The sequence below is a fragment of the Triturus cristatus genome, chromosome 5_1, assembly GCF_964204655.1.
Source record: "Triturus cristatus chromosome 5_1, aTriCri1.1, whole genome shotgun sequence".
NCBI classification, from domain to species: Eukaryota; Metazoa; Chordata; class Amphibia; order Caudata; family Salamandridae; genus Triturus; species Triturus cristatus.
In genome coordinates, this window is record NC_140587.1 from 397,140,648 (window position 1) to 397,163,459 (window position 22,812).

General features: G+C 47.0%; 1 protein-coding gene across 2 annotated transcripts in view; it reads right to left on the reverse strand.

Annotated features, from left to right (window-relative positions):
* RIMS2 (regulating synaptic membrane exocytosis 2) overlaps positions 1 to 22,812 on the reverse strand; it is a 1,922,267-nt gene that overhangs the window by 369,457 nt on the left and 1,529,998 nt on the right. Inside the window, exon 27 of one of the 2 annotated variants that reach the window (XM_085605119.1) lies at positions 12,614 to 12,664. In XM_085605119.1, the coding sequence (XP_085461245.1) occupies positions 12,614 to 12,664 (51 nt within the window). The remainder of the gene's footprint in view (positions 1 to 12,613; positions 12,665 to 22,812) is intronic. The other variant, XM_085605120.1, reaches the window with a different exon arrangement.

The window sequence follows — 22,812 nt, forward strand, 5'->3', positions numbered from 1 at the left end:
GTGTCACACATTTTCCATAAATTCTGAATGTTAGCACTCTAGTTGCTCATTAGATCACTGTAGTAAAGCTACTGCTCACCAGGCAAATCTGCTGCTGGTATTGAAAGTGCATGTTTCAGTCTGCATGTCAGAATTTTTTTATGGAATAAAAGAGGATTTCAGAAGTCAAAATGTGTTTTTCTTTCTGCAGCACTAATCATAATTTATATGGCAAAATGAACCCCCTCATTTTGTTCCTTTGTAAATTAAATGTTTTAAGTGTTACCACTTAACAAACTTGCCTCTGCCGTTTTGGATTCCTGAGGACACTCTGTGAAACTTTGTCCACGCCTCGCGGAACCCGCTGCGCGGGTCCCGCTTCGCAGAGGGGCGCTTTCCTGGGCTGAAGCTGCTGCGGGGGTACACCAGGGGCCGAGGGCTGCGAGCAAGAGGGCTGGGACTCCATTTCCCAGGAGCCCCAGCAACCCGCGCCCGCTCCACCTGGGCTGCTCTCCCTCCCCGCCCCGCCCCCAACGACCAGCCCACCTCCACCACAGCTATAAACTAACGCGTGAGTACCGCTGCGCGGGAGCGCGCGGGAGCTCGCCGGGAGAAGCCCGGGACAAGGGCGGGACCGTCTGTGGCCGTCAGGGGCCAAAGGAGGCCGGGCTGGGCCATACCCCTTATCCGTTCCACCCAAACTCTGGTTGAACTCTGCTTGTGCATAAGGTGATGCCCTCACCTGCAGCACGTGAAACTCCAGCAAGGGAGGGGGGTAGCAACACTGGGACGCTGGACAATTACTTCAAACCCGCCAAAGGAGATGGGGGCAAAGAAAACTCCCTAGAGAGACGTAGGGCGGACCGTCGGCGATCCATTGAATCAATGAAGAGTAGACCCCTGACTGAAATTATCCCGTATCCTATCTCTCAAGAGGAGGGTACTCCCCCCAATAGCTTGAATCCGACGACCCTTGAGGACTTCCCCCTCTTACTTCGGGAAATCCCAAGCACCCCTGGCATGCTGCCTGAAAAAGTCGCAGACACAACTCCACTCTTGTCATCTGACACTCCAGTTAACCTGGTTATCCAATCTCCCCCCTCGAATATAAATAAGAAGAGCAAGCCAAAGCAAAGTGTTGTGGTGGAGATGCACATGCCTCCACCTAGCAAACGCAGTAGGAAGTCCATGGGGGGGCGGGGGAAAACCAAACTATCTCACCTAGATTTTGGCAAAAAACATAAAAATGCACTCCAATCTGGGAAGGACAATGAGACTTCGCCTATCGCTGTCCCCCCCAAAAAACCAAGCCCCAACACAGCTGATATTAACAGCGATCCATTGGCCAACACATCCAACACAAACCCCCCTCTCACATCTATAGGGAGTATAGAATTCTTATTTCGTTCCCTCTTGCAGCCTATTAGTGACAGCCTGAAAAAGGTTGAGATAAGGCTGACTATACTAGAGACATCCCTAAATACCTTAGTTAGTAAGCAATCCAAGAATGTGGGACCTCATCTCCCTGTAGGAAACGCCCCTAAAACAGGAGCTTTACAGGGTACCAACATAGTCCCCTCCCGGGGTGCTCCTACTGCTCCCCCCTTGCAGCAACTAATGGCTATTCCAGTCCAGCCACCGCGTAATAATCCAACTTATAGGCATTTACAACCAACAGACTCTGCCCCCCAAAGCTCTCAGACAGGGACCAATGATGGCCTCCCCGAAGCTGGAAGCACCCTCCTTCTTCCCCCGGGGCGACCAGTCCCAAGACCACGGAGACCAGATCTGCCGCCAGAAGCTAATAATCTAACGGTGGTGTTAGCAGGTGCTCCTCAACTAAGAACTGGCGAAAATGAAGATTACCAATCCCTAAAGAAAAAGGTGATCAAGTGGCTAAATTGGAACCGACCCTTACCATCTCATTTTAACAACGAGATTATTATGGTTAGAAGGGTCCCTTGGCTAGGGAAGACCAGAAAAACAATAATAGGGGACTGCATTCTGGTAACTTTTAAAGATCCGGGCACCGTTTTGCATATTTGTGAAGGAGTAAATCGTTCATTGGATTCCACCATCCAGACCCGCCCAGTATCCTTTTTCTTCCCTCCTATTCGCATGCACTATGCTCCTCTGCATGACGAATGGATAAGGGTGGAACGTAGACGCGGACACAAAGCTTATGCACAGCACCCTAACTTCCAAGTGCCTGATACACCCTATTTCCACTTCAATCGTTTTAACTGCTTGAACAGCTTGGATGGGGTTGACTGACTCTCTGCTCACAGCCCAGTGACTCTGGATAATGGCACCGACGGATTTCCTGATCCATCTCCCCCGATCGCTGGTAAAATTCCTGGTCTATTGAATGTCACGGTGACCCCGGACAATGGCTCTTGCAGACCCTCTGATCCACTCGCCCGTAGTGCTGGCAATGTTACTGAACTATTAAATGGTTCAGAGCTCCTGGATAATGGCCCCTGCAGTCTCCCTGAGCCATCTGCCCCCACCGTCGGTAATGTCCCAGAACTATTGATCGAAGCGGCACCTGTAACCATCTCCTCCAACCCTTCTGGCACGGCAACTGACACCTCCGAACACCTAAGGCTAATCTGCTGGAATGTTGCTGGACTGGCCAACAAACTGGGTGACCCGGACTGGGTAAATTACATCGAGACTGGAGATGTATGTATGTTCCAGGAAACCTGGGCTAGAGAGAATTATGGTCATCAAGGCTACATGTCCTTTTCCATCCCAGCTAGGTGGGAAGGCAAGGGCCGTCCGTCAGGGGGGCTGACGATCTGGGTTGCATCTCATCTAGGCTGCACGGCAACACGGCTGCCGGCTAACTCAGAAGACATTCTTGTGGTTTCATTATCCTGGCCTAACCAAGCCAAACTTGTGTTAATTAACATCTATTCTAGGCCAGTGGGAATTGCAAAGGAATCACCGACCATAGATGTACTCACGAACTTTATATCTGAACTACCGAGTGATTCATTTTATGTGGTGGGAGGGGATTTTAATTCTCATTTTGAGCCACTTCCTGGTCTCTTGGAGGGGTTCTCATCGGAAGAAGAGGCCAGATGGGCAGTCCCCCCAGTGGAAGCTCCCCCCCCGAAGGCTTGGACCCCACTTGCATTACAAATCACAGCTCTAACCCTAAAGTTCGGAATCAGAGCCTGTAACGGGCGAATGAAATCAGATATACCCAGTAAAACCACCTACAACAGACTGGGAAGAGAGTCCCGCCTGGATTATGTCCTGGCCCAAATAGTGAAGTGGCCGACCATTCAGGATTTTAGGGTTATGGAACGGTCAGATAGCGACCATAATGCGCTCGAGCTCGACCTGGTCACCCCTGGCCCTCAAGCTCCTGTGACCAATGTAGAAGGGAACAAACCTGCGCTTCTCCTGGAAAATAGTAGGAGAAGAATCAGGTGGGAGCACTTGGTTACAAGTAAGAACAAACTCCCCATGCTCTATGACGGGATAACTCCCGTCTTGGAAACTGTGTGGAGTTTGGACAACGAGGCAAGCAATAATGATTCCCGGGCTAAATTGTACAAGGCTCATGAGGACCTTATAAAGGCTGCGGCCCCTCATCTCTCTAGTAGCTCACGAAAACCTAGACAGGGGCGACAAGGCAAAACAACATGGTATAGTCCGGCATGCAGAAGGGCAAAAGCAGAACTCCTCAGACTTATTAAGGAGGGACTAGGGGGGGATAGCCTAAGACAAAGCAGGCGGGCTTACAAGAAACTAGTTACCCACGCTAAGGCCGAGTGGGAGGAAAATCAGTGGGAAGAACTTAGCAAGGCCCTAGCGACCCAAAACCAACGTCTGTTCTGGAGGATAGTGAATGGGGGGTCGGGGCATCTTCAATCAGCAATAGAGCCCAATATTGCCCCAGGGGTGTGGCAGGCTCACTTTCAGTCTCTTTACAGTTCTGAGCCGGGAGAATCTCCTACTGTCACCGAGGTTGGTTGGCCAGGCTATGAAGGAGAGCTGATAACGCTGGGTGAGGTCACCGCTGCCATCTCAGGTCTTGCTTCTGGAAAGGCGCCAGGACTGGATGGCTTACCTGGGGATATGTTCAAACAGGAGCCCATTGTATGGGCCCCCTACCTTACTGCCCTTTTCAATGGAGTTCTAAGCGGCATGGAAATCCCTGGTACTTGGCTGGGGGCAGAGGTGGTCCCTATCTTTAAAAAGGGCTCGCCTCTCCTCCCGGCCAACTACAGACCCATCAGCTTAATCGACGTAGCACAGAAGCTGTTTGGCAGGGTTTTGCTGAATCGCCTCCAGGATTGGATGGAAGAGGTGGGTGCCCTTAGTCCCTATCAGGCGGGATTTAGGAAGGGGGTATCCACAGTGGACCAGGCTTTTAGGTTGAATCTCATCTATTGGAGGGCAGCAATATTCGAGGGCGGCAGTCTGTACACAATTTTTGTGGACTTACGGGCCGCCTTCGATCTGGTGCCCAGGGGAAAACTCTGGAGCGTCTTGGCAGAGATGGGCGTCCCCCCGGACATCCTAGTAATCTTACAGAGGCTTCACCATAATAATTATGCCCGAGTGAGGTGTGGGAGGTCGGGGGAATTGACCGATAGATTCCCCGTTGACCGAGGGGTAAGGCAGGGTTGTGTGTTGGCACCGACCCTGTTTTGCCTCTTCGTCAACAGGTTAATCGCCCACCTAAATGCCACCGATTATACTGACGCCCCCAAACTTAACGGCAGCAGGGTGCCCGCAATCATGTTTGCGGACGACACCCTGCTGCTATCTAAAACCCCCATGGGGATACAGAGGATCCTTGATTCATTTGTAGCCTTCTGTACGGACAGAGGGCTAGAAATCAATGCGGCCAAAACTAAATTCATGGTTTTAAATCCGAGCCAAAAATTGCGGCCGAATCCGCAATTGGGAGTAGCACGGCTCGAGAGGGTTGTCACCTTTGAATATCTAGGTGTGACTCTCAATGAAACCATGACTTGGGGATCCCACCAGATTAGGGCGAACCTCAAACTTACACAAATTACTGGGGGTATCGCCCGGATGATGACCGGCTCCTCATACCGCCCGCTGGGGGCCCTAATTCAGATATACAAGGCCCAGGCCAGGGGAGCGATCATGTATGGGGCGGAACTGTGGGGACACACACCATGCCATAGCCTGTCATTAATAGAAAACAAGTTCATAAGACAGATAACCGCGCTTCCCCCTAGTACCCCGCTCCTCCCCTTGAGGCTTGACCTCGGTCTACGACCATTATCTGATGAAATAAGCCTGAGACCAATAGCCTTCTGGCGTAGGTTGTGGAGCAGTAATGATCTTGCAGCATACAGGGCGGAACTGGCAGAATTATTGAACCACCCAAAAGCGCTCCGTATCTCTTGGGTCAAAAACATCCAATCCACCTGCATGGAACTAGGGCTCCCCGACTTATGGACTGACCCTGCGAATGCCGCATTGAATATCTCTAAAAGGTCCCTAACTAACGTATACCACGAACGCAAATTAGCTAGGGCCCGAGTTACCCAGGCAGAAGGGTCTCTATCCTCTGTGTTTTTGCAAAGCAAGGACCTTTATAGGTTTGAGAGGGTATTGGATCCTATCTTTCCGGTACTTGCTAGGAAGCTGTTTCTCCAATGGAGATACGGCTCATTGCCCTTTCGGTCCTTTACAAGTACTTGGTCATCGCCCCCCACTACGACGCAGTGCCCGGCTTGTGATGCCTTGGAGGAAACCGATTTACACGTGGCCTTCTTCTGCCCAGCCTACAGGGCAGCGCGGAAATACTGGCTTCTTCCCTTGATTAGGAATATGGGCGGCAGGGAATATGCTCCAATGTATAGGATTTTAAAATCTGATCTCTCTGGTCCAACTGTCCTCGCATTATCTAAATTTCTTACTAATGTTTGGCATACGCGCAACCGCATTTTAAAGGTGTTGGGTCCCCCTTAAAATTTTAGATGCACAGTTTTTATTGTATTTTTAACATATGTACTTCCAATGTTTTAATGTTTGGATTTATTGTGATTGTATATGTGTATTGTTTTTCTTTTATGGCCAAATGGCCGAAATAAAGATTGGAAAAGTAAGTTACCACTTTATTCCAATCAAGATGGCTTCAGGTGTGCCATACTTTTGTCATAAGTAAGACTGTTAGCACTCTAGTTGTTCTTTAGAACACTCTGGGAAGCTGCAGTAGAACACAAAGGAATCAACTGACAGTCTCTGCCCTTGTTGGATGTACATGTTTTACTGAGAATGTCAGACTTCATTCTCACATGACTGAGAAAGATAATGTGAATTTACAGAAAATATGCTCTCAGTTTAGCTTATAGATCACCTTTCAAACCTCTGTGGGAAAAGCATGAGAAAATAGTTCTCTAAAACATGGTTCATGATATCACAGCAGAAGGCTTTTTCACATGGTAAAATCACCTTAGAACACACCACAATTCCTTAAATGAGTATGGTACCATCAACAAATGATTTATAATGTAACTAAAGTCTTAAAACCTTCTAGTAACTGCAATGCTTTTTAATGAGGTGCTATCATGTATATTGGTCCCAAGATGGCTGCCAACACTTCTTGGATGAAGTGCTGACAGCCAATCAGATCTCAGGATGAGATGTGTGGTTAGGCTCCGCCCAGATATATATATGATTTTACTTTTGATTTTCTCAGGAACTACTGAACAGATTGACTCCATATGTGCAAAAGGCACATCCCTGAGCTGAGGACTACCTCTTTGCCAAATTTCAAGTAATTCTGTTCAGCCGTTCGGGCTGTACCTTGGACTAAAGGTCCCTATGGAAAATTGCATGGGGAAAACGCGTTTTGGGACCCCCCTTTTTCTCAGCCCCCGCTTAATGAATCCCCCCGAGACTTTCAGGGTAGGAGCGGAGCGGAGCGCCCCATCTATTATGAAAACTTCGCGAGGATTCGTCAACCGGCGCCAAAGTTATTCCAATTAGAATGTTGCGGATTTCCTATGGAAACACGGTCCTAACTATAACTATCTACTGGCGACCGCCAGTAGATAATATATATATATATATATATATATATATACATATATTACTTTACCTCTACTGTAAAACGAAAGACACAAAAATAACAAAAAACTTTCAACTCCCTCCAATGCACTATATGTCTCCACCTATATCTCGCTCAATATATCCTGTACCTCTACTCTCTGACTCATCCCAAAGCTCATTCTACTAATATGATCTCCTGAAATACTTTCTTTACTCTTTCCTCCTCTAGCCGTTCTTGACTCACCCCAAACCTCATTCTACTACTATGATCTCCCATATAACCCTTTCTAGACTCTTCCCGCCTCTATCCCCAAACTTTATTTTATTACTGTGATCTCCAAAATAACACTTTCTACACTCTTCCCTATTGTATTCCTCCTTTGACCCATCCAAAACCTCATTTTACAACTATTATCTCCCAAATACCCCTTTCTAGACTCTTCCATCCTAAATCCTTCCTTGACTCATCCCACACCGCATCTAACTAATATGAACTCCCAAATAACACTATCTATACTTATTCATCCTCTATCCATCCTTTATCCTATTCAATCAAATTTAACAACTCATATTTCACTATTCTAATCCACCACTAATCCTTTGGGTTTCGGAGTAGCATGCAACTCCTCGAGCGCTTCAATACCTCATCAGGGGTAGTAAGTATTATATAAATACATTTAGCATTACAAATATCTCACCAAGAACAAGCAGAGATCTCATCTAAGCAATTACACTTGGAGATGCATCAAGGAGTGCAGGGATGATCCTAAAGAAACCTAATGTTTTAATACCTGCTAAGTAAAGATCTTTCCTAATTTGCACTGCCTGTCATCCAGCAGGCTTGAAATCCATTTAGTTAGAATTCAGTATGAATTTCAAGCACTTCCATCTAGCTCAGGGTTGTCCAAAGCAGTATAAATAGAGCTGGATTTAAGTACAATATTTAGGATATCCACATATGGTACATCTATATATTACCAATTTAAACGAAGTGTGTTTACAAAGCTAGCCATTGGCCTGAACATCTGCCATGGATTCTGGCCTCCTAGACTTAAACTGGACACCACTGGAACCTTTCCCACGCCTGCCTGACGCTGAACTGCATTATTGGCATTGGTGGGTGCCTGTCATGACTACTGTAATACAGTATACTTAATCATTAACTACAGTGTGAGTCGAACTTATTCAAAATCAAACTGCCTGATTAGTAAATATGTTTCGGTCCACCTGTAGAAACATTCCTGTTCTACGGTATGTGACCTCTACAGCAAAACATTTACCATGCAGCACCAGTACCACACGGTGTTTACCATGCAGGTTAGTACCACGCAGCTTATTTTAAAGGAAACTTTACAATGCAGTAAGTACTTTACCACACACGGAAATTATTTTTGTTCTCTGTTCCAAACGTTACGGAGTACCCTCTCTGCCTAAGTCTCAGTTCTCCCACCCTATTTAATGTCAAGATGACTGATAGCTTTCTTTTGAAAGGATAACACATGCCAACACTCCCGATTCAGGCGGAAGACTACCGATTTCAAGGCTAGCCTCCCGATTCCTGCATTCAAAACCCGATTCCTCCGCGGGGTTCAGCTCTGGACTTGACTAGTGGGATTTGTAGTGTTCCCTGCAAGTAACCTGCATTGTTGTCATGCACTCTCCGCTTGCTATAGCGCTTTCTTTATGCTCCTGACAGGTAAGATAAAAACATGTATCTGCATTTATAACATCCGGTCCTGCAGTAGCACACTTTCCAGTTGCATACATGACAACGGGCTGCGATATAAATCAATGGGGGAAATACATTCTCCTGATTATTTTACTAAAATCTCCCACTTTCCTCTACTAAAATGTTGGCATGTATGCAGGATGCCCATTGGCTCTGTCGTTGGAAAGCTCACTCCGAAAGCCTGACTGAGTGCTGCATGTCGGAGCAACAGCATCATTCTCACTGTTCACCCTATTTAGGGCTGACAACCTAAAATACTTTACTTATGTCCATCACCGCCAGGGAATCAAATACCAAAATAATGATGCCACACCCCAGGGAAAAAACTTCCAGGGTGTGGGGGTTATTGGTTTTTTGTAATCAATCAAACTCCCATTTTGGCTTCATAGGAACCCCATGATGGAAGTTCTTCGGAAGGTATAGAGATCACCAGTGAGCCGATGATAAATATGGCGCTATGTAATGTGTCCCTTAGGGAGGCGGAGGTAATGCCCTCCACCACCTTGAGAGGCAGAGAACATACTGACAAACTATAAAACTAGGTTCCAAACATGCTTTTATGTAATTGTATTTCATTTTTGTACTGTCTTTCCTTCTAGCCGCAACAGACCCACAGCTATATGTGAGCTTTATAAAACTCAATAACATAACTTAACACTGATGTGATTCCTATTTTCCCCATCAAGAATATGAGTCTACATAATGCATTCTGCGATTAGTATCAGCGTTTTAATACATTAGATCTATTCTGAAAACCTCACCCAACAAGAACTTTTTATTACACCTCCTTTTGTACCAAGATAGTAAAATCACAAAACTAGGAATACACAAATAGACAGAAAAACGAAAGGTGACACAAATCACATGATTACAAACTACGGATAGGAAAACAACAGCCGCATGCAACACAAAATACGATTACAAAAGCTCCAGGGCACCCTCAATCCACTAACTACATAAACAACTTGCCTTTTCTCCCATTTACTGGTGGACTTTGATGTTTCTCCTCATTATCTTTATGATATCAAAAATAGACAATGGCAATTAATAATTAATACTAATGTGAGCACAAAGAAGAACAATGCACGACAAATAGGAAAAGAGCGTAATACGATATAAATACATGCACTGTGGGGGACTAGTACAAAAGGGGCACAGACAATGTAATCCAAACAAAAGCACACATAGGCAATATAATGCATAATTAAAGCCAAGAAAAGTTTCAAACCATATGATATAACTTCCACCCAACGTGTGTATTTAAGGAATTCGGTTTTTGTGGACACCGTTTGTGAGAATAGAAATGTAAGTTCAATGAACAATGTGAATTAGACAAGTCAGTTTTACCATAGCAAATATATATGCGGCTGTTCCCTATGAAATCTGTTTATACTGTGTTCAAGACAAAGGTAATATAACAGCCTAGTCGCAAGCACATGGAGAACGAGCAGGTGGTTGTGTCAAACTACGAACAAGATGATTGTGAATGGCTTAATGACCATGAACAAAAAAGCACACTATTAGAAAAATCTTTCTGAAAGCACACTTGTTGTAGGTCACTTGAACAGAGTTTCAGTCACCATGAAACGATAACTCGGTGCGGTGGCAAACGCGAAAGTCACCGCTCTTTCTGATTTAAAATGGAGGTAGGAAACTAAAAGGTAGGCTTTCTCTGAGACTTTAAAACTGAGTGATCAGAAGCAATGCTCGTATAACTTGCCACAACCTGTCAAAATCTGTTCAATAGAACACAATGACATACAACATGCTTTAAAACTCAATGCGAGTTAACTGAAATTAAGAGAGAATCAAACCTGAAATCAAAGAAAAGAGAAAAGGAAGGTCTGAGATGGAAAAAGCCTGTTTAGTGGAGAGCTCTCTGGCTCATTGTGTAAAGGCAGACACAAACTTTTGTAATGTGTCCACAAGCATGTTTTGTAAATCAGATTGTAACCCACTGCACACATCTATTCTGCCCTACTGAGCACCCAGCAGCACAAACTACAAAAGGTATCTATAATGAGTAGCATTAACATGTTCTCTACAAATACTAGTGATATTGGTCAGAATCACAACATTTACCATGTGTTGGCTTAATTTTTGAACTAGAAACGAGAGCACAAGATCGGCTAGAGGCATTACTGCAGGTTTGAAACAAAACTCATAATATACTGAAGCAGATTAATAGGGAATACTAATCTAAATTAACGATTAGTAATAATCCCAATGCAGTTTAGGAACATAGAGGCGAATACGTGATGGATGACTATCTACTGCTCTACATGCGTGATTCTCTTATGGATACGGCACACTTATAATGCTTGGGACTCGATTGTGGGCAGTTCAGAGATGCAGAACCGGTAAACACCAGATGGTGCAAGGAATTCACAAAGTGGCGTTAACGATACTTGCAGTCACTGCAGGTCATCATGAAATATTATAAAGAGACTGCTATGATACCAAAGTCAACTTATGTTGTGAGATGATTCCACATTCACCTTATTGTAATCGAGCAAGTGAATAATATCTACTGTGCCTTGGAATAAGAGCGTAACACCATTTGACATCCTCTACTTTTGTTTCTAGGAGATATTGGACCCCGGAATGCCAAAGTCCGCACCACAGTGGGAGTAAGCTACTTGTTTCACGGTAGACCAAGACTCTGACCCGCAATATTATGTCTTGAAGGTCAGTGCTACTGGCATGAAAACATGCCAGAGAGGACTGCTCATACCTACAAATTAGTTAGTGTTAGATAAGAATTTTGGAACCTCCTAAAACTGTTGAGAGAGTACGATTCAATCGAGGGAGCCTTCAGGTAAATAAGAAGAGGGGGCAAGTTCAAGAATAAATACGGAATTCTTCAATAATCATTCCTTTGGATTTAATCATATTGTCTGGTACTTGGAAAGCAACGTACATGTCTTACATAGCCATAACAGCTATAACAGTTAATTAACTTGCTCGAAAACATAGCTGTCTACTAACGATATGCCAGAAAAGAATTAGTTAGACAACACTATAATCATGTTGTATAATGAACCATCTATCAACCTTCAGTTGTACATTTTAATCGTGCTTAGTAATAAAATAACAGTTATAAGGGGCCGTTGTCAGTTTTTCTAACAAAATGTAAAATAAATATGATCAGGGCATGATTTAAGAACAAATTCACAATGTGTTAATGCCACATACCATGGATCATTGTTACTCATTGACTGTTCTCAAGGGCTGAATGATTCCCAATGAATTTACTTCAACAACATTTACATGGAATGGATCAGTATTGAGGGTTCTGTGATTGCCCATTGGTTCTACTGAGCACCCAACATAACACAGCCGTTGAGGCAATCATCACCTTCCTCTCAATTTGAGCTCTTGGAAGGTCACAAACTATTAAAGCATGAGCAAAATATGGCGGAATCTTGCCTTGAGATACAATCTAATTCCACAGGGTGACCGCAGGTACTCTGCGGTAGGCCTTAAAGCGGGTTGAGCAGCTTGCACACTTGTTTGAAACAGTTTATGGAAGATTCTAAGTAATAAGGTTCCAAAGCAACACTTTAAAATAAAGGTCAAATAGGGTATAGTGGATTTAGCATTTGTAGAGTAATGGCATAAATTATGGCAACGGTAAAAAGATTCTTGGATATGTCACAAAGGGAGCTTTTCTTTAAACTGTGTGTACCACCCCTGAAAGTCCCTACAAGGAAAGCTGGAAGTGTACATTTTCATTTTTTGAAAAAAAGTCTAATATTCCCGAGCTATTGCAGCTCGGGATGGTATGCTAGAAGAAGGATGTTTTTTAGAAGAGACAACAGAAAGAGATTACAGTATACATGTGGGGAGACCGACCTGCCTCGACCTCTGACCCATGCTCTTCCACATGATGGTTCTCTTCTTCTTCTGTTAGTGTACAGGTGAAATGAAAAGAGTGAAACAAAATATGCACATGGTATTAATGAAATGACAGAACAAATGAGGACTCAGACAAATGACTTATGTAGTTTGGGTTACATGAAAAACACACAGCAGGACATCTTGGTTTATGTTTAGTGTAATTCTCTACAGTATTTTATAAGCTTTACTAAAAGGGGCATTCAGACACACCTCATGCTCATCGAATTGCTAAAATGTTTAAATGTAAAGCGATCACAAATGAAAGGATTTATTCAAATCAAGCAATGCTAATTACTTAGGGGATCTTTTCAAATTTGATTTCTGAAGTTTTGCTCAACTGGCTCACATGGATTTTTTCCAGCCGTCTAAATAAATACATCTTCTAAAGGTAGTGTTTTTCAGAGAAATCGAGAAAGTGGTGTAGAGAATTCTACAGCCAGTAGTAATACATGAAAGCCATTACGTGGTACAATATCACTCACCGATTCGTGATAAAAAACAATGTTCTGTCAGAGAATGCATACATTCTCTGAGACCATAATTTTGTCATGAAGGTAAAAAACGAATGCTGCTACCCAATTTAACACAGTAAAAATTAAGAATGTTAAAAAACTCTAAGATGTAAAACAGGAAACATGGGAGATAAAAAGAAAACCTTTTCGAATAGTTAATTGCCAGCTCCCAGGCCTTTGAACAATAACCAACCAAACATTAGAGTTATGTGGGCAGATTTCAAAAGTATGCGATTGTCACACATGCTTTCTATAAAATGTTATGGGCACCCTTTGTGCAGTTATGACTTATAATTTGTAAAGTTGTGAATGCAACAATGCATCTGACAGGACACTAGCAAATGTTAAGAAAGTGAATTGCCAGACATACAGGATCCGCCTGACTGCTGGAGGATGGAGGAACCTTTACCTGCACCAGTTTAGCGATCTTTTGATACTTGATCGCACAAAGCCACAGGATACAATCACCACTGTGAATCTATGGCACTCTGATGAAATCCAGAGAACTGCAATGAGCCTCAGTTATTATTGTTTTCCAGAAGCAGGAAATGGAACTCCTTTTCCTCCACTTCCACATCCTTCACTGCCACTGCTGCAGATTCTCAGACTGACTGCATCTCTCACTGTATGAGGAAGTAGGCGCTGTGTGAAGAGCATGTCACTCACGATCAGTAATGCATTTTCTGACCGGGATTCTATGTAACCACTGATTCCTCATCTTGTGAATTTCCTAAGGTGCCAGACTGAATCCAAATATTTTTTTATAGCAATTCCTTGCAAGTCGGTAGATGGCATATTGCAGCTCTGCATTACATTTATCCCAACCTGGGTATGATATTTAAGCCTCCCATCTGCACAATATCTACACACTAACGTCAGTTTCTTTCTGATCTCTGTCCACACCTTCGGACACAGAGCCCATAGAGGTAGAATGAGTCAATGTACAGATCTCTAGAATAGGATCTTATTAATGGGCTGGAGGATGGATGGGTCTGCACAGCATCTCTACCAGAAAAGGAATTACTGAAGATAAGTAATTTGTTCTTCTGATACAGATTTCTTCCTGCAGATTCCTCACCTTGTGAATAGATGCCAAAGTAGTACCTACCCCATTGGGGGTCTGTGCAATGTCTCAGACCAGGAAATCGAGCACGACAGATCAGTTGAAATGCCCATCCCGCCGGACCTAGTTGTCCAGGCAAAAGTGCCTCATTAACGTGTGAAGGGGTGCTCATGTAGAATCCTGGAAGATGTCCAAGACTGGCACACCATGCAACAGAGCAGTGGTAGCAGCCTCTCTAGTGGAATAAGTGAGCAAGTCGTCTAGGGGTTGCTTTTTGGCTAGCCCATACCAGATATTATTACATTGCACAATCCCTCAGGAGATGGTTCTCTTTTCCACCACATTCCCCATTTTTGCACCAGTGAAGCCCACAAATAGTTGACCATCCCAAAAATAGCCTCTGGTCCTATCAAAGAAAGAACTAAGGGCCATCTTAGGGTGAAGGTGGTGGAGGCGCTCCTCCTCCTTGGAGCGTGGAAAGCCAGCATGGTGATGGATTTCCCAATGTGGAGGGGCATAATTACTTTCGGCAGGAATGCCACTTTCATCTGGAGAGCCAATTTATCCGGGAAGAGCGTTGTGTATGGCTGCTGGATGGACAGGACCGGAAGTTCATTCACTCACCTTGCTGAGGTAATGATACTGAGAAAATTATCCACTGTGGTTCCAACATCAGTGATGTTGGGGCTGGCGTTGAGGCCGGGGATGGCAGCTTCGGACGCATCACTGATTCGGAAGCCAGCGGAACTGGGCTCAGAGTTCGGGACCACCCTCAAAGCTAGCTCAAGAGGCGCATTCAATGTTGGGGAGACAGCTCTACCAGAGGTAAGCCAACTGGAGGACCATCTTGGATAAATAGAGTCTGAAGGTGCTCCGTAGGTGGAGCACCAACAACTCAGTCTAAGGCATTTTGAATCTGTTCCAGTAGGGGGAATGAGTTTGTGGCCTAGTGGTACTCGTTGCACGACCTTGAAAGGTGGAAGTGTTGGAACAAAAGAGGACCCGTGTTTCGACTTCTTATGTTTCTTATATTTGTTCGACTTACCAGAATTCCTGGGCTTTGAAGGTGAGCAGTCGCAAAAGTGACGATTATCCCTACATAAACCAGCCCTTCTTCAAAGTTCTGTGATGGTAAGTTTGGCTTCAAGATTGCAAAAGGCCTTCTTGTGCCTCCTTGCGCACCATTTGCACAACGCTGAGTCGTGCCTGGAGCGAGGTACCAGAGACAGACCTCGTTGGTGTTTGTCACTGATATTTGTCAGTTGCGGACATGTCCATTACACACTGGAACAAGTTTTGAGGTAAAAGAAAATGGTCAATCTGGCAGGATTCAGTGGAGCTCTAGACCATCACGGTTATTTGTGTTGGTTCTGGGGAGGGAATGTGAGAGGGTGAAGTAGGTGTGTAGAGGAGGGTGGTCGTTTCAGGGAGGCTTTGCTCCTGCTACAGCCCTCCCAAAAGACAATAATAGCCCCTCAATACTATAATTTTCTACGTAGGTATTTGGCAAACAGACTACACCTGACTTCATAACGTTGTTTATAAAAGTTACTGGACACATTCATGGTCAAGTTGATCAAGTCGCTTAGACTGAAAACCTAGTATCTATGACATTGTGATGAGAAATGGCAAGACAAGATTGCATTCTCATTCCATACCTATTAAATGTTTCAGAAATGACATTTACTTGCTAAGACTAAAGGCCTGATTTAAAGTTTGGTGGATTGGTTACTCAGTCACAAATGGGCAGATAGCCCATCCACCTTATGCAAGTGCATTACATCCTATGGCACTTCTAATAAGGTGGACGAATATCCATCACATTTAACGCAGAATAACACTGTTGAACTCTAAATCAGTCCCTAAATTGTACTGTACAGGAAGCAGCCAAAACCAGGAATGCATCCTTTTTTATAGATGATGCAGTCCTGATGTCACATGTGGGGCAATGAAACGACAAACGTCTTCAAGCCTCCAAATGTATTTGCATTGACAGACATCTAAAAGAAATAGTGGGAAAACACATTATGGTGGTAGGAAAAATGTAACTATCATGTACAACAGAGACGATTACTGGTAAAAGAAGTAAGCAAGTTAGCAGATTCAATTTAGCTACTAAATAATACAGAGCGTAAAAATAACTAAAAAGATAAGTCAAAGAGTATGGCCTGCAGTGGTTACAAAAGATCTGTAAACTAATTTATTAAGCAGATGCAGAGGAATGCAATGCTAAAGTAGTAGTGGAAGGTAAAAATGTGGCAAAATATGACGACACTCCATGCACTTCTTCATCTAATTGAAACTGCAAGCAGGGCTGTCCTCTATGATCCCACTTAGATAGGATCTAGACATTAGAGGCATAGAGACAAAATGTGCTCTATTACCTATGAAGCAGTGGGTGAGAGTATAGATAAAGTCTCAGCTAGAAAGCTACTGATGCGTCATTATAAATTTTACAACAGAAACTTCAAACAAACTTCTGTGATTTACAGACAAGGCAGTTGCTGGCAAAGTTATTAACACTTGACCCATTGTTAAATTCTACAACAATGTGCAAGATATCGATTGGAGCAATAGAGATTTTCTTTAGGGACAGAGATAGGCCCAGAGGTTGGCACCGATGAGCAAAAGTATGATGGCTTAACAATTTATAGAGATGGTTGTGAAATATGTTTTGCCTAATCGGAAAAATCTATTCCCCTGACAGTTCCAGTAACTGGATTTGAATGAGACATGAATTCTAGTATTCAGGCCTTGAACTAGGATTTTTGTCACCCTGATTGTAGTGCTGCTTTGCCTCACTTTCAAATGGGAACCGTGCTCTAGTAGATTCAATCAATCAATCAAAGACATTTCTAGAGCGCACTACATACCCGTAGGGTCTCAAGGCGCTGGGGGTAGGGGGGGTGCCGCTACTGCTCGAACAGCCAGGTCTTCAGCTTCTTCCTGAAGGAGAGGTGGTCTTGGGTCAGGCGCAGGTCGGTCGGGAGGGAGTTCCAGGTCTTGGCGGCCAGGTAGGAGAAGGACCTTCCTCCTGTAGTCGCTCTTCGGATGCGGGGGACCGCGGCGAGGGCGTGGTTGGCTGAACGGAGGTGGCGTTTGGGAGCGTAGAAGTTGATTCGGCTGTTGAGGTAGCTCGGGCCTTGGTCATGTAGGGCTTTGTGTGCGTGGGTGAGGAGGCGGAAGGTGATTCTTTTGTTGACGGGGAGCCAGTGTAGGTCTCTCAGATGTCCGGAGATGTGGCTGGTTCGTGGGATGTCGAGGATGAGTCTGGCTGAGGCGTTCTGGATCCGCTGGAGTCTCTTCTGGAGCTTGGCGGTGGTACCGGCGTAGAGGGCGTTGCCGTAGTCCAGTCGGCTAGTGACGAGGGCCTGGGTGACGGTCTTCCTGGTCTCGGTGGGGATCCACCAGAAGATCTTCCGTAGCATGCGTAGGATGTTGAAGCACGCCGAGGAGACGTTGTTGACTTGTCTGGTCATGGAGAGGGAGGAGTCCAGGATGAAGCCCAGGTTGCGTGCATGGTCTGTCGGTTTGGGTGCGGTGCCCAGGGCGGGAGGCCACCAGGAGTCGTCCCAGGCGGAGGGTGAAGAGCCCAGGATGAGGACCTCCGTCTTGTCTGAGTTCAGTTTCAGGCGGCTGGTCGTCATCCACTCGGCTACCTCTTTCATCCCTTCGTGCAGGTTGGCTCTTGCGGCGGCGGGGTCGTTGGTCAGGGAGAGGATCAGCTGGGTGTCGTCGGCGTAGGAGATTATGCTGAGGTTGTGTTGGCGTGCGATGGCCGCGAGGGGGCTCATGTAGACGTTGAAGAGGGTGGGGCTCAGCGAGGATCCTTGGGGGACGCCGCAGATGACTTCGGTGGCCTCTGACTTGTACGGTGGTAGGCGGACTCTCTGTGTTCTTCCGTCGAGGAAGGAGATGATCCATTCCAGAGCCTTGTCCTGGATTCCGACGTTGCTGAGGCGCTGTACTAGGGTGCGGTGGCAGACAGTGTTGAATGCCGCGGAGAGGTCTAGGAGGATGAGGGCCGCTGTTTCTCCGTTGTCCATCAGGGCTCGGATGTCTTCGGTGGCGGCGATGAGGGCGGTCTCGGTGCTGTGGTTGGCTCGGAAGCCAGACTGTGAGGGGTCGAGGGATCCATTCGTCTCGAGGAAGGCAGCCAGCTGCTTGTTGACGGTCTTCTCGATGACTTTGGCTGGAAACGGGAGGAGCGAGATGGGGCGGTAGTTCTTGAGTTCGGTGGGGTCCGCTGTGGGTTTCTTGAGTAGAGCGCTGAGTTCGGCGTGCTTCCAGGTCTCGGGGAAGGTGGCGGTGTCGAAGGATGTGTTGATGATGTCTCGCAGGTGGGGTGCGATGACAGCGTCGGCCTTGTTGAAGACGTGGTGAGGGCAGGGGTCGGTCGGTGATCCGGAGTGGATGGAGTTCATCGTGCGGATGGTGTCTTCGGTGCTGATCGGGGTCCAGGCGTGGAGGGTGGTGGTGGGGGGTGGTTGTTCGGTCGTGGTGTGCGTTGGTTGGTTGTTGAAGCTGTTGTGTATGTCCGCGATCTTGTTGTGGAAGTATGAGGCGAGGGAGTTGCAGAGGTCTTGCGATGGGGTGATGTCGTTGTTTCCTGCGCTGGGGTTGGATAGCTCTTTCACGATGTTGAAGAGTTCCTTGCAGTTGTGTGCGTTGTTGTCCAGCCGGTCCTTGAATGCAGTTTTCTTGGCGGCGCGGATCAGCTGGTGGTGCTTCCGGGTGGCAAGCTTGAAGGGGGTCCTGTTGTCCGGTGTAGGTTCCCTTCTCCAGACTTTCTCGAGGGCTCGGCAGTTCTTCTTGGAGCTCTTGAGTTCGTCGGTGAACCATGGGGCTTTCTTGCTGCCGGGTCTGCTGGGCGGGGTCCTCAGCGGGGCGAGCTCGTCCGCGCAGTTGCTGATCCACTTCGTGAGGTTGTCGGCGGCCTGGCTGGGGTTCGCTGAGCTGGCAGGAGGGTGCTGGCTCAGGGAGGTGGCGAGCTGGTCGGCTGTGATCTTGTTCCAGCTTCTGCGGGCAGCCTGTTGCTGGTGGTGGTGGGTCGTCGTTCTTTTGAAGGTGAAGTGGACGCAGCTGTGGTCCGTCCATTGAAGCTCTGTGGCGTGGCTGAAGTCGATGTCTGTGCAGGAAGAGAAGACTGCGTCGAGTGTGTGTCCGGCGAGGTGGGTGGGGGTGGACACCAGCTGCTTGAGTCCAAGATTGGCGAGGTTGTCGAGCAGGGTGCTGGTGTTGCGGTCGTTGTTGTTCTCCAGGTGGAAGTTGAGGTCCCCCAGGAGGATGTAGTCAGCGGAGGGGAGGGCATGCGGGCTCACGAAGTCGGCGATGTCCTCGCTGAATTGGGTGCGTGGTCCCGGAGGTCGGTAGATCAGGGTGCCTCTGAGGGTGGTCTTCGGGTCGGTGTGGATCTGGAAATGCAGGTGTTCGGCAGTGGTCAGGGTGTTGTCGGTGCTGGTCGTGAGACGGATGGTGTTCCTGTGGATGATGGCGATGCCTCCTCCCATCTGGTTGGCGGTGCGATCCCTCCGGGTGATCTTGTAGCCCTCTGGGATGGCGATGGCGATGTCGGGAGCTGAAGAGGCGTTCATCCAAGTCTCCGTGAGGAAGGCAACGTCCGGGGCTGTGGCGTCTAGGAGGTTCCAGAGTTCGATGGCGTGTCTGTGGACGGAGCGGGTGTTGAGCAGGATGCACTTGAGGTGGGTGCTGCTGGTGTTCGACTTGGCGGGTGCTGGTGCGAGGCAGGTCCGGATGCAGGTGAACTTGCAGGCGTGGCAGCTGAAGGGTCCGTGGGTGCGTCGTGGTGTGGCTCGGTAGCATCCTGGGACTCGGCCGGTGTTGAGTGCGATGAGGGTGGCGGCGGTGTACGTCAGGCGGGTCGGTCGGGGTCCTCGTGGGCCAGGGGTCCTGGCGCTGGGCGCGATCCGGTCGCGGACGGGCGCAGACGGGCTTACCTTTGGCGCACCTTCGGCGCTCAATCGGTGCTCCCGCTGCGCGCGTCCGCTGCGCGGTCGCTCTGGGGACGTCATAAGAAGGGAGCCGGTCGGGAGGGTCTGCGGGGAGGCGGGAGCGCGATCCAATCGGCTGTCGGGGGGCGGGGCCACGGGCTGGGGCGGCGGGAAACGCTGGAGCCGGCTTGGCGGCCCTCGGGTGGCTGGGGCGGCGGGAAAAGCAGGTGTGGGCTCGGCGGCCCTCGAGAGGCTGGGGCGGCGGGAAAAGCAGGTGTGGGCTCGGCGGCCCTCGGGTGGCTGGGGCGGCGGGAAAAGCAGGTGTGGGCTCGGCGGCCCTCGGGAGGCTGGGGCGGCGGGAAAAGCAGGTGTGGGCTCGGCGGCCCTCGGGAGGCTGGTGCAGCGGGAGCGGCAGCAGGCACAGGAGCGTGGGGGTGACCAGGCCGAAGGCGCTGTGGTCACTCCCTAGATCTTGGTCTGGCTCCCCATAAGAAGGGAGCCGGTCGGGAGGGTCTGCGGGGAGGCGGGAGCGCGATCCAATCGGCTGTCGGGGGGCGGGGCCACGGGCTGGGGAGGCGGGAAACGCTGGAGCCGGCTTGGCGGCCCTCGGGTGGCTGGGGCGGCGGGAAAAGCAGGTGTGGGCTCGGCGGCCCTCGAGAGGCTGGGGCGGCGGGAAAACCAGGTGTGGGCTCGGCGGCCCTCGGGAGGCTGGGGCGGCGGGAAAAGCAGGTGTGGGCTCGGCGGCCCTCGGGAGGCTGGTGCAGCGGGAGCGGCAGCAGGCACAGGAGCGTGGGGGTGACCAGGCCGAAGGCCGAAGGCATTTTTATAACTGCTTCATCTTTTTAAAATTGTTTTTATTTACAAAACTAGTGAAGGTATTGCACAGTTTGGTTTAAGATAACATTCAACCGGGTGCCCAGTACTGATGGAAGATGTTGGATCCTGGCCAGATTGTCAGGATAGCCATTGACTAAGTAAATTCCCAGCTAGTTTCACTGACCATGCACTTATCTCATTTGCTCTGGCCATCAGACACCCCTGATATAAAATGCTTGAGGGACTATGGCAGGGTCATACCTGGCAAGCCCTACATGTGATTGTCTCTTTCGGATACTAAACAGGCTTTTAGAGGCACCAATTTATCAGGATTGTTTGCTGGTAGGATAGTACCTCTGAAATGTCAGTAAGGCTGCGGTATATTCAGCTACAGCCTGGCATGTGGGAAGCTATGTATGCTTAAATTATAACTTACACTGCTTAAGGCCTATGTATTAGTGCTTATGAAATGCCAGAAAGATTAGTGCTGAGAGAGGTTATGCATAACTGACAAGTGACTGAATATGCCAGTCTGGGCTTATTTATGCCTACACAGACTTTCATAAGCACATGTATTTTGGTACAGGCATTTTGGAAAATCTTCAAATCTGCCCCTAGGTCATCTACCTTTTTCCTCTTAATAAGATGGTTGAGCACATTTTCATAACTGCTCCCAAGATCTGCATATACACTGTAGGTCAAATGCAAATCATTCCACTAAGTGGTTCCCGTGTGTACAATAAAGGCTAGGTTTGCAGCCTAAAGGTCAGAGGTCTAAATTCCAGCAGAATCGAAACGTGGGGTGAAACACCCAGAGATACATATAAACGAGCAAAAAACGAACAAACGGCAGACCAAGGTCAAGCACATTCAGTCCATGTATACTTTGAAGTTAAAATGATGGTGCAATCACTTCCTGCTCCCGCCGTCCAAAGGTGCCACTATTAGCCGAGATTTTCAAAAGAAATGGAAGGTGCACTCGTTGTGAAGTCAATAAAGTAAGTAGAAATCTGTTCCAAAAAGTGCTTCTTTTATTCCATTATTTAAAAACTGGCACACAGACAACGTGTTTCGTTCCCAATTTAGCCAGTGGGAACTTCGTCAGGGCTGAAACATCATAAACAATACATAACCAAATTGACAAACAATGAAAAACATGGAACAACATTAAAAAGCAACAATAATTGCAGATGGCCCACAAACTTGTGAAAGCAAAAACATTACAGATCACATTGACAAACACCTACAAACGACAAACATCTAGTGAGAATATATAAATACTTTGGTATTCATGTTATGTATTGTTTATGATGTTTCAGCCCTGACGAAGTTCCCACTGGCTAAATTGGGAACGAAACACGTTGGCTGTGTGCCAGTTTTTAAATAATGGAATAAAAGAAGCACTTTTTGGAACAGATTTCTACTTACTTTATTGACTTCACAACGAGTGCACCTTCCATTTCTTTTGAAAACCCAGAGATACATATGCCTGTTTGAAATCTGCATCCTTTCCAGGTCAGTAAAAATATTACCACTGAGTTGCATGCTAATAACACCAACCTCTCTGTTAGGTGGTAATGCTTCTTTCATGGCTGTTTCATATTATTAAAATGAGGACGTACACACTGGCTGTTAGCAAGAGATAGCTGGGAGCAATATGAGAAGGGCTATGTTTCTTCATGTCAACTGATCCAAACTGAACTACAAAGCCCTATGCGTCAATTTTCATAGTAAGATATAGAATAGTAAGATATAAAAAGTCAAAAGACACATAATCTTTGCAAATCCAGACTTTCTCAGAAACTCTGGAAG